Here is a 13,857-nt window from a genome sequence, read left to right on the forward strand (position 1 = left end):
GCAGCAACATCTTCCTAGGAACATCGCCAAAGGCAAGGGAAGCAAGGGCAAAAATGAACTATTGGGATTTTATCAAGATCAAAAGATTTTGCACAGCAAAGGAAACAATTAACAAAACCAAAAGACAACTGGGAGAAGATATTTGCAAATGACATAGCAGATAAAGGGCTAGTGTCCAAAATCTATAAAGAACTTAGCAAACTCAACACCCAAAGAACAAAGAATCCAATCAAGAAATGGGCAGAGGACATGAACAGACATTTCTGCAAAGAAGACATCCAGATGGCCAACAGACACATGAAAAAGTGCTCCATATCACTCGGCATCAGGGAAATACAAATCAAAACCACCATGAGATATCACCTCACACCAGTCAGAATGGCTAAAATTAACAAGTCAGGAAATGACAGATGCTGGTGAGGATGCGGAGAAAGGGGATCCCTCCTACACTGTTGGTGGGAATGCAAGCTGGTGCAACCACTCTGGAAAACAGCATGGAGGTTCCTCAAAATGTTGAAAATAGAACTACCCTATGACCCAGTAATGGCACTGCTGGGTATTTACCCTAAAGATACAAACGTAGTGATCCGAAGGGGCACGTGCACCCGAATGTTTATAGCAGCAATGTCGACGATAGCCAAACTATGGAAAGAACCTAGATGTCCATCAACAGACGAATGGATAAAGAAGATGTGGTATATATACACAATGGAATACTATGCAGCCATCAAAAGAAATGAAATCTTGCCATTTGCGACGACGTGGATGGAACTAGAGGGTATCATGCTTAGCGAAATAAGTCAATCAGAGAAAGACAACTATCATATGATCTCCCTGATATGAGGGAGAGGAGATACAACATGAGGGGTTAAGGGGGTAGGAGAATAGTAAATGAAACAAGATGGGATTGGGAGGGAGACAAACCATAAGTGACTCTTAATCTCACAAAACAAACTGAGGGTTGATGGGGGGAGGGGAGTTGGGGGGGTGGGATTATGGACATTGGGGAGGGTATGTGCTATGGTGAGTGCTGTGAAGTGTGTAAACTTGGCGATTCACAGACCTGTACCCCTGGGGATAAAAATATATTATATGTTTATAAAAAATAAAATAAAAAGTTTTCAAATTTATTTTTAATTTTAAGGATAGTGTATGATTATTATAAAAATTGAAACAATATAGTTAAATAAAAATCTTTGGTTAAAAATAAAAAATAAAAATAAATACAATTTAAAAATTAAAATAAATTAGTTATTGCTCTAAAACATAGAGCATTTATAAGGTTTTCTCTGAAGATATATACCAACAGACCTTCTAACTTTGCTAAAGGCTCACTCCTGTTCCAGTGTATGAAAATATGCAAAGAATTAAAACCATCTCAAACTTTTAAAATATTGAGAACCAAAATGTCCCAGATTTTATCAGCCTATGAGGTCACAGCTTCCTTTTATGCCAAATTACAGTAGTCTAAACCCCCATTCTGTATGTCTTCAAGAAGTTCAGTCTTTTTTTTCAGATATTCAAACACTTTGGAGACTCCTTAGAAAATTTTATGGTGGAGGGTACCTCCCTCCCTAGCCCTAGGCTTGCTACCATGTTACATGTCCAGTTTATCTCCCTCAAAGGAAGTTTCACTGAGCATTTTTCCACTTCTAAAAGCCCAACGGAAGGACTGTCATTTCCTATCCCCAGCCCAGGGCCCCATCCCAATTTCTTCAGTGACCTAAGGACGTTTTGTCTGGGGGTGGTCACTTCCTACAAGGAAAATCTTACTCCTACCAGGAGGCACTCAAAAGACAAAAAAACAGGCACTGGATTTTAATATCTAATTTCTCATTCCCAACTAGAAGGAGCCAGGGCTCATGGAGGGGATGGCTGCTCTCAGATCTGAAGCAGGAAATATCTGAGATGAGCCTAGGATACAGAAGGCGAGGAGTGTAGAGTTGTGTTAAAAGAGCACAGGGACCAACAAGAAGGTGCTCTCATTGGCCAGGGATGAAATAAACTGAGCGTCTAAAAAGGATAATAAATGCAACTGACTAAGACACATTGTGTGTATTAACATAAAAATATGTTTATAATATTTTGAAAGAGTGAGAGAAAGAAAACAACCTCATTGGGTACCATCACAACACCAAGTCTTCCTTAAAAAAATTGGCACTTGAAAGGATTAAGCACTGATCCCATCTTTCCTGTAATAAACTGTATTGCAGGGAACTGAAGTCACCCTAGTCGATGATGAAAAATTTTTTCGTACATAAAAAAATTCCAGCTAGTAAATGCAGAAGCGTGATGGGATCAGAACATCCTATTCTAAGTCCCAGTGAAATAATTGATTCAGGAATAATCACTAACAGATGGAACCATCTGTTAGAGGAAAGGTTGATGGGGAATTTTACAAGGAGGAAGTGAAGCTGTCACACCTGATCCACGGTAGCCTCACTAAAAATGGGCCAGCCAGACATCATGTGCTTCCTGGTGGGATATAATATAGTACGCACACAACATCACAGCTGAGATATTGCTGCCCAAGTAAATGAAACCTGAATCTCATCCAGCCGCAAGAACATTTCATTTCAGGGATGTAGGAACAAGGGAAATGGCATGACAAAGGAAGAAAAGAGGCAAAACCAGAATGTGGGATATTCTACAGGCCAGTCAACCCAGTTTCTGAGCAAGTCAGCTCCCAGGGCAGGGCTGGGGGTTGGTTAGAAAGGGAGGGTGGGATATACTTACCTGGCAGGGGAGATACCATGATCACGAAGGTGGTTTTCCCAGGGCGAGGCTTATCCATTGCACTCCGGATGTGCTGACCCCTGAGATTTCCCCAAATGTGGGAAACTCGACTGCATAATTTGTGGTAGTGGGGGACTGCATTCGCGCTTTCCCCTGGAAAAAAAAAAAAAAAAAAGAAAGAAAGAATGGGAGAGTGGGGGAGGGGGGTGGTAGGGGACCTGGGTGGCTCAGTGGTTAATGCCTCTGCCTTCAGCTCAGTTCATGATCTCAGGATCCTGGGATTGATCCCTGCTTCGGGCTCTCTGCTCAGTAGGGAACCTGCTTCCTCCTCTCTCTCTGCCTGCCTCGCTGCCTACTTGTGATCTTTGTCTGTCAATAAATAAAATCTTAAAAAAAAAAAAAGGGAGGGCAGTGGGAGGGCACTGGGGTTGACAAACTAGGTCTAAGAGACAACACCAAGTGTAGTTTGTGGACCTAGTTTCTCAAGAAAACCAGCTAAACCAGTAAAATAATTTGAGAAATCAGGAAAATTTTGTTATGAAGTAGCCATTAGATGCCAAGGATGTATTGTTTGGTGTTTGTTTGGTGTTTTAATGACATTGTGATTTTATAAAAATGTTCATAATTTTTACCAGTGCATAATAAAGTGTGCCAGGTTTTGCTTCAAAATACTTTAAGAAAATCAAAGGGACACATGGAAATAAAGTAAGAAAAATCTCTGTAATTGCTGAATCTGGGGGTTGCAGGCATGGAAAAAAAAAAAAAAGGAAAAAAGGGGAATAGAGGAAATGTGCCAAAGTATTGACCACTGTTGAAACTAGAAATGGGTATAGGAAGGTCCTTTGTATTTATCCCTCCATTTTTGAGTAGATTTCAAGCATTTTAACATATAAGGAAAGAAACACGGCACAACTCCAGGACATTAGTGCGTCTCTCAAAATCCGGGTTATTTGTGCTGAGATCTTACCATGCCTGTGATCTCAGCAACTCCCTGTGGGATGGGCTGGGCCACCCCAGTCACCTGCCCTTACTGCCTTCTGCACAAGAAGGGAAGCTGGAGAGCACATGATGTCATGAGCACTGTGTGTTTTAGGCAACTGATGATCACTAAATTCTACCTCTGAAACTGATAAAAAAGAAAATTCAGTCAGCTTTACAGAAATAACTTTAAAAACCCTAGGATACCAACAGGCAAAGACTATAGATACATAATTCACAAAAGAGAAAATGCGTATTGCTAAGGAACAAATTACTTGTGCAAAGAAATGCAAATTAAAAAGTACAGTGGTTTTAAATATCTCCTATTAGTAAGTGTTAAAAATAATAAGCTGTGAATAAAAGGGCGGGGGGAGCTGAATCCTGGCTTTCTTGTGCAGCCTCCTGAATCCCACCCTAATCTCCCATGGGCCATTGGGTGGGCAAGCGCTCCCATGCATCATCCAACAACAAGAAGTAATTTTCTAGTACGGTGCAATCTACATTCTAATGGAGAAAGAAACTTTTCCTAAGGTGCAGAAAGACAATTGTGCCAAAGAAGTCATGCTTTACATTACTGTGGGGAGAAGTATATTACGGTGGTTCTTCTTAGCACCTCCCCAGGTTCTGCTGGTTCCTTCTCCAGCAGGGGCTTTGCTCTATCCGTGACTTGATCAGATAGGTACCTCTTGTGCAAGGACTGTCTGTCTCCAGGTAGAACGCAAATCACCACTTTAAAATAGATAGATAGCTGTGTTAAAATACACGTGACAAAAAATTTACCATTTTAACCATTTCAGTGGACATGAGCTCAAGGGCATGCCACACATTTGCACTTTTATGCAACCAATCTTTAGGATTCTTTTTATCTTGCAAATACCCACCCCCTAGTCCCTAGCAACCACCATTCTACTTTCTGTCTCTACGGATTTGACTGCTCTGGGTACCTCCTATAAATGGAATCATACAGTCTCTTTGTCTTTTCGTGACTGGCTTACTTCACTTAATGTCCCCAAGCTACATCCACGTAGAGGCATGCGTCAGAATTCCCTTCCTTTTTAAGGCTGAATCATATTTCACTGTAGGAATAAATCACATCTTGTCCATTCATCAGTCAGTGGACACTTGAGTCGTTCCCGCCTTTGGGCTGCTGTGAACCTGGGTGCACCAAGGCACTGCTTCTTGCAATAGAAAGGTCTTCTCCCAAGGTTTCAAAAGTCCCAGGAACAGCTCTCCATGCAGGTTTCAGCTCAGGGTGGCATGAGCTTCTCTCCCTCTCCCTTCAGAGAGTAAGCCTATGTGAGAGGGAGGGAGGCTGGTGCCTCTGACGTGACCTAGCTTGGGCTGTGCTCACTGTCTTCCACCAGCGCCCTCTATTTTCAAACAATAAAAATCAATCAATCAATTAATTAATTAATTAAACACACACACACATGCTGGCAAGAGGGTGAAAAAAAGTGGAAATTTGCCCTCTTACTCCTATTTCCCATTTCCCGAGGGTAAGATGTTCTTCTCTGAACAGTGTGCATTTTCCCAGAAGCTTTCTTCTGGACATTTACAAATGGGTCTATATGTATAGTTTGGCTTTGTGTTTTATAAAAGTTTATTTCCTCATTCAACAATGTTTCCATATGGTGGAAAGGTGCTGGATATCTAGGATGTTTCCCATTTTTATGCTGTTAGAAATAGTACTAAATGGAATATCCTTATGCATATATCCTTGCATATTTACATGAGTATTAATGTAGGAGATATACATTTAAAATTTTGATAGGAATTTAATTTAAATACATACATACAATTTTGGTAGATACAGCCATGTTTCCTTCCTAAACAACTGTGCTAAGTTACCTGTTAGTTTTTTGTTTTATTTTGTTTTTTTTTTAGTATAGTTGTTACCCAAGTGTTTACTGGTGAACTTTGAAGAAAGGTTTGAACTTATTTTTTCAAGTTTAGGGCACACTTTTCAGTCTGTTTGTATTTGATCACCAAATATCCTTGTCCTCTCTCCAAGCAAATTGAAATAGCCTGTACTCCTTAATTCAAACCTCCTTGGAAGATCTCAAGTTAGTAAAATTATCTAATTTTTACAACTATTGTCTGTTCATAATCTTACAAATTTAGCGGGCCAAGGGGTAATTGTACATTTCTTCATGTGGTACATTGCAGGGTTTCTTCTTTGAGTTACCAGGAATTATCAAGTTGACCTCATAACCATTTGCCTCTTTTACTTTATTTTATTTTATTGCCTCTTTTATTTTTAAGATTACATAAATATATATGTTTTCAATACCACATCTCTTTGGGGGGGAGGGGCTTTTGCCTCCATCCCCTTCTCTTTCTGATTTTTAACTGTTTTGAAAAATTACTCATTGCCTAGAAAGATCAAGTCCTCTAGGGCTTTTATGCTAATATGCCCAGCAGAAAGATTTGCCCCAAACCCCAATTTTAATTACTTATACCACTTGAATGGTCTGTGCATGTCTGCCTCCGCAAGCGATTCCACATTGATATCTCAATTACAAAGATACCATCAAATAAGGCAAATTTGTTCACGGCACACCGATTTGAAAATGAGCCATTGGTGGTTCCCAGCAGCAAGCAGTACTCAGAGGAGGAGCTCCATGAAGGAAAGACCATACACTTCACGCCTATAGGGTTCTGTACTTCTCAGGAACACAGCAAGCCTGTATTCGAGCAGAGCCCAGTCCCTCCCGGCGGCTTCCGCAGGGCTCAGTCCAGAGTACCCCTGGAAGACCAGGCTCTTCTTTTGTGTTTCCTGCGTCCTCTCCAGGCGTGTCTGCGGCGCGCAGAGGCGCATCGGCGCGCTCAGGGGTGGGTGGGAGCGGCCGCGGCGCCCGGGAAGGGCAGGCGGCTGGCCTCCCAGGGAGCTGGCGCTGGGAAATGCTTGCTGGCTCTGCGACTATTGATTTGCCTCCTTCAGAGGATTCCAGGGGCAGAGTGACCCTCCCAGCCGCCTGTCCCTCCCCTCCCAGCTCCCGCCCTGCCCCTCCCAGCAGCAGGAGCCTAACGCCACCACCGCGCTGCGCTCCTCCTCCCGTTCCTCCGGCTCCGGATTCCTGAAGTTATTAGGAGAAATAAGGTAGCCGAGGGGACCACATGGAAGTTGTGACAGCTCCCGGCGGCGCACCCCTCTCGCCTGAGCCATTACCTCGCCTTAGGAATTACCCGCTGACACGTTGAATGAAGGAGGGCCCCTGGCCAGCCAGCCTGCCGGGATGGGCCACTGCTGCTCCAAGCCTTATAACTGCCTTCAGTGCCTGGACAAGACGGTACTTGCCTTCCTCCTCCCTTCTCTCCCCTCCCTCCTTTGAAAGAGCAGAGAGAAAGCCTGAGCCAGCCACCTCTGTCTCTCTCCCCTCCTATGTGTGTGCGCTTTGTTGGTGAGCCCGAGGCTGCCCTTACGGGTTCCAGTGTGCTGAATTGTGAGTGCCGTTTGCAGAAACATTTGGTCTCACCTACTCTGCAGTGCCTTACATAATTCTCTATTCCTACAGTCTTAAATGCAGCTGTTGCATTTGCCCGAAACAGCAGGGCTCCGCTCAAACATCTTGAAATCCAGACTGCCAAGAAATCCTTGGAATATTCCTAATGCATTTTAATGTACCTATGAAACCCCAGACGCTCCGGTGGGGAATTTAGATGAGCTAGACATGCTTCTTTTGGCCAGCTGCTAACTTTGAAAGTTTGCCACTCTTTTTTATAAACCACATTCATCCTTGTAATTTATATCCTTAAGGTCAGAAAAGAAAGCAGGGTGCTGTTGTCCTCGCTGTACTTCTTTGCATCACATAGGGGTGAATAACATAGAGGTAAAACCTTAAGCAGCCGCGGTGTATTCGAGTCTTCACTGGAAGGAAAATTCACAGCCAGGGTCCTGAGAATAGAGCAGGAGCAAGTGAGAACTGTATGACAATTCCAACACAAAGCCTTTCTTTGCTTTTGACATTTGCTTCTGAGTTTACAGAGAGGTTGGGAGATGCTGTTAATTTCACTACTAGAAATTATGTTGGCACAAAATCTTGTCTCTGTGATTTTTTTTTTCTCACATACATTTGGATTTCTCCAAGATGCATGAAATGGGACCTAATAAAGGGTTGAAATTGCCTCTTCTCTACCCACATGGGCATCGGCTATATAGATAGCTTGAGGTATAGTGTGTGACCAGGTGAAGGAAAATAAATAGTTTAATATAAAACTCATTACAAGGAGGTTACTTGGGAACATCTTCGTTATCAGTTCTGTTTATGAACTTTGACCTAGGAAAATTACACTGATATTTTAAAAGTTACCCGTAGTTTTGTTCCAGTAGGGGTAACTGTTTCAATGGGTTTTGCTTTTACTACCATGAGTATGAACTAAAATATTTATATACACATTCATGAGCTTTTAACAAATACAAATAAAAGACATTTGCACTCAATTATCTGCAAATTTGATATCGAAGCGATTAAGCCCTTTTTCAAGAGAAGTGGTCGCCAAAAGGTGTTGAAAGAAGCTTTGTCACGGTAGTTGTAATAAAAGGGAAGAATTTGTTGAATGTACAACAACATTACAATGTCCAGATTCCTAAGTCATGGTTCAAAGGTTTTAGAAATAGAAGCTGACATCCGCAGGCCTTCTTTGAGAAAATAAAGTTTAAAGTGACTCTGTCCTCCTTTTGGGTTTCAAATCAAGTTCTTGACAATAATCATCCCTGTGTCATTCTTTAATTTGGAGATTTGGGAAGTCAAATAGTATGTCTTCTCTTCAGCAGTGTGATGTTTAAGTTAACTTTTAAATGTTTCTACTTTGCAACTTCAAACTTACTGCAAATTATTCTTTCCGGACGAAAAATTAAAAACTGCCATCTGTCAACTTTCTCATTAGGTATAAACCATATGTCTTGACTTTCCTTTGTCATAGTTCAGAGCATATCCCTAGGGAGGTTTTGAAACTACATAGTCATAGGTGCTCATCTTAGGAATTGAGGATTTTCTTTTTTAAAATTAAAAAAGTCATTGTTTTATTTAGTTGACTGCCCGTAAGGATACCTTCACAGGCAGGATGCCAAAATCCTTTGTTTATTCAGCGGTTACCTATAGGGCCAGGCATTGGATGCTGAGGGTATTACGGGATTCCTCTCCAGTCTCCAGCTTCTTTAAATCCCAAGGTAAAAAATCTACCAGTCTGTTCATTAGCTCTAACAATCCCAGCATCAACATTTCAAAGAGGCCTGATGAAATAATTGATAAACCTTGCTTCCTTTAGACCAGCCTAATCAACCACAAAAAAAAAAGAAAGAAAGAAAGAAACATTTCCCCAGAAATATGGGCACAAAATAAAAAAACTTAACTTTGAGAACTCAATTTTTGAAATGTTAAAACAATTTCTAATTACAGTGTAGCTTCAATATGTTCTATAAAGAGTCGTGGGACAATTAAAGATACTTTATACTTTTAAGTAATAGTTTCAGAGATGAGGCTAAGAAATGTAAACCCGAAGATGCTGCTTTCGCCTTTATTTACTGGGAGAAAGTATAGAATCTTGCCTGAAGTATAAAATAAATAAAAATGTGTTAAATGAGCAAATGGTTTTTTAAAGCTGATTGTGCTTTATGTATTTTCAGCTTTTCAAAAAACCTCTTCATGGACAATATTTATCACTGGTTTACAGTATCTACAAGATTTATTGCCCAGTTATTATGGGAGCTGTCAAAGAAGTCTCAGAAGGGCCCAGCCTGCCCTGTGGAGTTGACCAGTTATTTGGTGGGTCGTACTTCCATCTTGCCCAGAGAAATTACAAGCTGGGGAGGCAACAATAGCACATGTGGACCAATTAATACATGAGTAGAAAACTGGAGTATGAAAGTCATGTGACACTGACCATGCCTGTTTCTGGAATCTAGGGAAAGGAGAAATCCATGCTGTAATCTTAGGCAAGGTTTCCTGGAAAATATGGAACATGAACTACACTTTGAGGAACGGGGTGGAGTTTTAATGAACTGTGTGAGGAACAGGAATGTAATTCTAAGCAAGGAGTGCATGAGTCAAGGTGCGTTAGCCCCGTTTGATGAAAGATGAATGTAAACACAGTGGGAAACCCAGGCACATAGGGAGTGCTGGGGAAATATTTTCCAGGCTGAAAGCCAGACCCAAGTTTTTTAACTTGAGTTATAAGCAGTAGAAATCCATCTTGGGATTTCGAACAGAGAGGCAATCTATAGAAGGACTCATTCTATAGGTATTTTGAAAGGAAAGGTGATACCAGGGAAGGCCATTGGGACACACAGATGGATTTCAAAGTCTGGGTGCAGGATCCAGCCAGCACCCCTGCACACACAGAAACTCTTTACCCTTAGCCTTTCAGAGCTGATCATTCTTAGGAGCATTGAGTTATTGAGAGAAATAAACTGGATGTAAACTAGAGTGCCAACTTGTTTTTTTTTTAACAATAAGAAATGTCACTGACAAGCAAACAAACCATAACAAGCCTGAGAAACATGTATTTCTTTTTAGAGTCAAAAGTCCAGCTTCAGGGGCACTGGGTGGCTCAGTGGGTTAAGCCTCTGCCTTCGGCTCAGGTCATGATCTCAGGGTCCTGGGATCAAGCCCCGCATCAGGCTCTCTGCTCAGCAGGGAGCCTGCTTCCTCCTCTCTCTCTCTGCCTGCCTCTCTGCCTACTTGTGATCTCTGGCTGTCAAATAAATAAATAAAATCTTTAATAAAAAAAAAAAGTCCAACTTCATAAGAGGCTTTGATGAGAATGGAATCTGAGCCAGCAAGTTATGGTCTTTAGGCATTCAGTGGCCTCAGAGCCTATGTGTCCGTGTCCCATCACCCCTCCAGCCGGAAATGTACTTGAGAAGGCTGCGTGATTGTCACCTGCCTTGATGATGGCCTTTTCTAAGCTCCTTTTGCTCTCTTCACAAATCACCTTGTCTTGCTGGCTTAGGTACAGTGCTATACCCCTTGGGGGTTACTTTGCATATCTCCACCCTAATCTTAATGTATTGATTATAATCACAAAGGCTGGTCTTTTCTCTACACTGTTGGGAGGGGTGTGGGTTGGGAGAAGGCACCTCACTGTTTTTCCCAGGCATCTAGTACCTGACAGTAATAAATTTGGGAAGGTGATAAGATAAAATCCAGGAAGATCAAGAAACTTCTGTAGGGGTGCATAAAGGAATTAAAAATCGTAGCACTGGCTCATTTTCCTTTCTTTTGCTTTCCCTGAGATCCAGAATGTCCCAGCATTACTTCTGTGGATTCACATTCCTTCACCTTGCGGCCCCTAAGAGTCTGTCCTTTCTAGTTGTTGATTAGTAATCCAGGTGGGGTATGGCCTTGCCTTATTAAGTACAGCATCTTAGGAAGCTAGATATTTTGTAATCACCAATACACAGGAAAAAGCCTGGGTGATGCACCCTAAGTTTAGTCTTTCTGATTTCTTTTAAAGCAAGATGTGGTTTTGTTCATTTTGCACACAAGCAGACACTGACATGTAATTAAGAATATTAAATGTGAGGGATACTTTCCCTTGACTAGTCTATATTAAATTTTATTGCAGAGTAGAAAAGCAGACACAAAAATACAGTGCCTTATATTAATTATGGGTGAAAAAAAATAATATTTATTGACTGAGTCAAAGCAGGGCATTGGTACTGCCTTAAAGCCATAATAACTGAAATGAAAAACAAAAGGTCAGTCCACCTCCCAAAGGAATTTTCCACAGAGCCATGTTATGAATCTGGCCAATCTTCCCCGTATTAATATTGAAAATGAATGCAGCGTTCACAAAGGGTGGTACGAAAACAACACTGAAGACTTATGCGTTCTGTTGATGTCTCCTAGTGACTGGTTCATTTTGAAATACAGAAGAAAATATTTCCCTAGGAAGACAAAGTTCTGCCACGTAGAATTAAAGCCTAACCTGAGCTCATGGAGCCATGGGTAAAAAGCAGTATTGTTTCTGGGAAGAATGAAAAACTTAACCTCTTTGTAACTTCATGTGTGTGTATGTCCACTTTGAATTTCAGAAATTCACAATAAAAAATCTGGAAGTTTCTTCAAACAGCATAATTCTATAGATGTCTTATTTAATTCCCTGTGTGGTTCTTGTGTTTAGCCTGTGAGAAGGTGGCCCAACTTGCATAGTTGAATTGGTTTTACCTGCATTGACTCCAGGGCAGGCTAAAAGGATAGAAAAAAAGAGATATTAGTTGGGAGTCCGTGGGCTTACATGTATATATTTTTATTTTTTATTTTATTTTATTTTAAGATTTTATTTATTTATTTGACAGAAGGCGGGGAGAGAGAGAGAGTGTGTATAAGCAGGCAGAGAAGCAGGCAGAAGGAGAGGGAGAGGTAGGCTCTCCACTGAGCAGAAAGCTCGATATGGGGCTTGATCCCAGGACCCTGGGATCATGACCTGAGCCGAAGACAGATGCTTAACTAACTGAGCCACCCAGATGCTCCAACATGTGTATATTTTTTATGTGTGTGTGTGGTGGGGGAGAGGACAGCTGGTTAAAACACTCAGAATTGTAGTGAATTTTATGAAATTGTCATCAGCCCCCTTGTAGCTGATCAAGAACTCCTTCAGGGAGAATCACAGAGCAGAGGCAGGAACAGGTGAGAGAAAGAGAAGGACCTGCATGATAGAGGTGACACAGGTTCCCAGAAATAGCCTCCGGTACTGTTTTGTGTCAGGATCCTCCCGGCTTTCACCTGGGGGCGCCCAACATTCCTCCTGCATGTTCATCCTCCGCTCAGGAATTCTCCAGAGACAGCCCCGCGGGCTTGAGTTCTGACGCATTGTTTTATAATTGTATTTTCACTTACTGACTCTCTGGGAGACTCTTCAACTCCTTGAAGGCAGAAATATCCTGCCTGGTATGTCTGCCTGGCACTGAGTAGGCACTGAGTAAAGCGGTGCTGTTTTGTATGGATTCCCTATTTCTGGATTGACGGATTGGGGGTGAAGATACCTCCGTTCCCCCAACGTTCAGCTTTAATAAGAAGCGGAGTGTTCTGTTGGTTTCTGATTCAAGGGGGAGCTTAGGTGGCAGATGCCCAAGGGTAGAATCGCATGGGCGAGGCTAACAAGGAGGGACGTTTTCACTTTCTGTTGCCACCAAGTTCACATGGGTAACATCGGCCACCTGAACAGATAACTCCCGTCAACCGAGCACGTTACAGTAACGGCATGTGGCAGGCTGGCTTCGGGCTTGGCCACGCACCCAGTTACTTGAAGCTAGTGGAATGATTAGCAGGTTTTATGCTTTGCCAGGTTTGTGTCACTAGGAAAGATTGAAAGCAGTGCCCCTCCACCCCCATGGTCTCTGAGCACCTTAGCACAGAGAGCCAAACGTGAGAAGAAATGTAGGCGTCGCTGTAGCCGACTTGCGGTGGTCTGTTCCAGGCTAGAGGTAGAGGGGGAGAGTTGGATGTTTTATGGGGCTAGCTCATCTCAGATTCCATCTGTGAATACAGCCTATCACGCTAAAGAGAATAGAGAACTCAGTGTGCAACAGAGGGGTATGTGCGTGACCAAATAAATAAAAGAGGTGGCTAAGAAGACACAGCTGTTGTATGGGATTTAGATGAATGTTCCCCAAGGGTCCATTTCCAGTTAAGCCTGTCCTAGAGTAAACAGTAATTGCAGAGGAATGGCCTTTTAGACTTGGCGATTTCTGGACAGTATCAACGGGTTAGTGTGGATGGTTAATACTGTGTTCTATTTTTAGGCCTTTGGAGTGAAAGCAGGAGCTCATGTGCTTGGCACCAGTAAGGAATTTTCCACTCATTCCCCATGTAGGGAAGCACTGATCTCACACTGGGCCCTCGGAGGAGGCCTTGCTCAAATTTCATACCAACCATGTCATCACGCTGGACTGGCTTAGGTTGGGGAGCGAAGGGGAGCAGTGGCATGACATCCTTTTGAAAGGAGCCTTTGGGGCGGCCTTCCTCCTGGGTACTCAACAGAACCTAGGGGTCTTGCAGGATCACTGCTGGAATCTGTTGAGCCATGATGGGTGGAAGGGTAACTTAGAGGCAGGGAGAGAATGGAAGGTTTCTTGAGGTTCCCTTCTTGCCTTAAGGAAGGGAGTTCCTACAGTCCTCATTGTTGACTCACTCCATCGCA

The 13,857-nt window shown here is 42.4% G+C and overlaps 1 protein-coding gene and 1 non-coding gene across 4 annotated transcripts in view; both read left to right on the plus strand.

Annotated features, from left to right (window-relative positions):
* MTUS2 (microtubule associated scaffold protein 2) overlaps positions 1 to 13,857 on the plus strand; it is a 589,185-nt gene that overhangs the window by 511,416 nt on the left and 63,912 nt on the right. The window contains exon 1 of one of the 3 annotated variants that reach the window (XM_047723046.1): positions 6,519 to 7,004. The exons of the other annotated variants lie outside the window; for them this stretch is intronic. Within the exon in view, the coding sequence (XP_047579002.1) occupies positions 6,951 to 7,004 (54 nt within the window). The 5' untranslated portion in view covers positions 6,519 to 6,950. Of the gene's footprint in view, positions 1 to 6,518; positions 7,005 to 13,857 lie in introns of those variants that run through there. 3 annotated transcript variants of the gene reach the window in all.
* LOC125096694 (U1 spliceosomal RNA) lies at positions 2,729 to 2,892 on the plus strand. The gene has a single exon (XR_007126351.1). It is a non-coding gene; the product is annotated as a U1 spliceosomal RNA (small nuclear RNA).

This window comes from Lutra lutra, chromosome 3, assembly GCF_902655055.1.
Source record: "Lutra lutra chromosome 3, mLutLut1.2, whole genome shotgun sequence".
Lineage (NCBI taxonomy): Eukaryota > Metazoa > Chordata > Mammalia > Carnivora > Mustelidae > Lutra > Lutra lutra.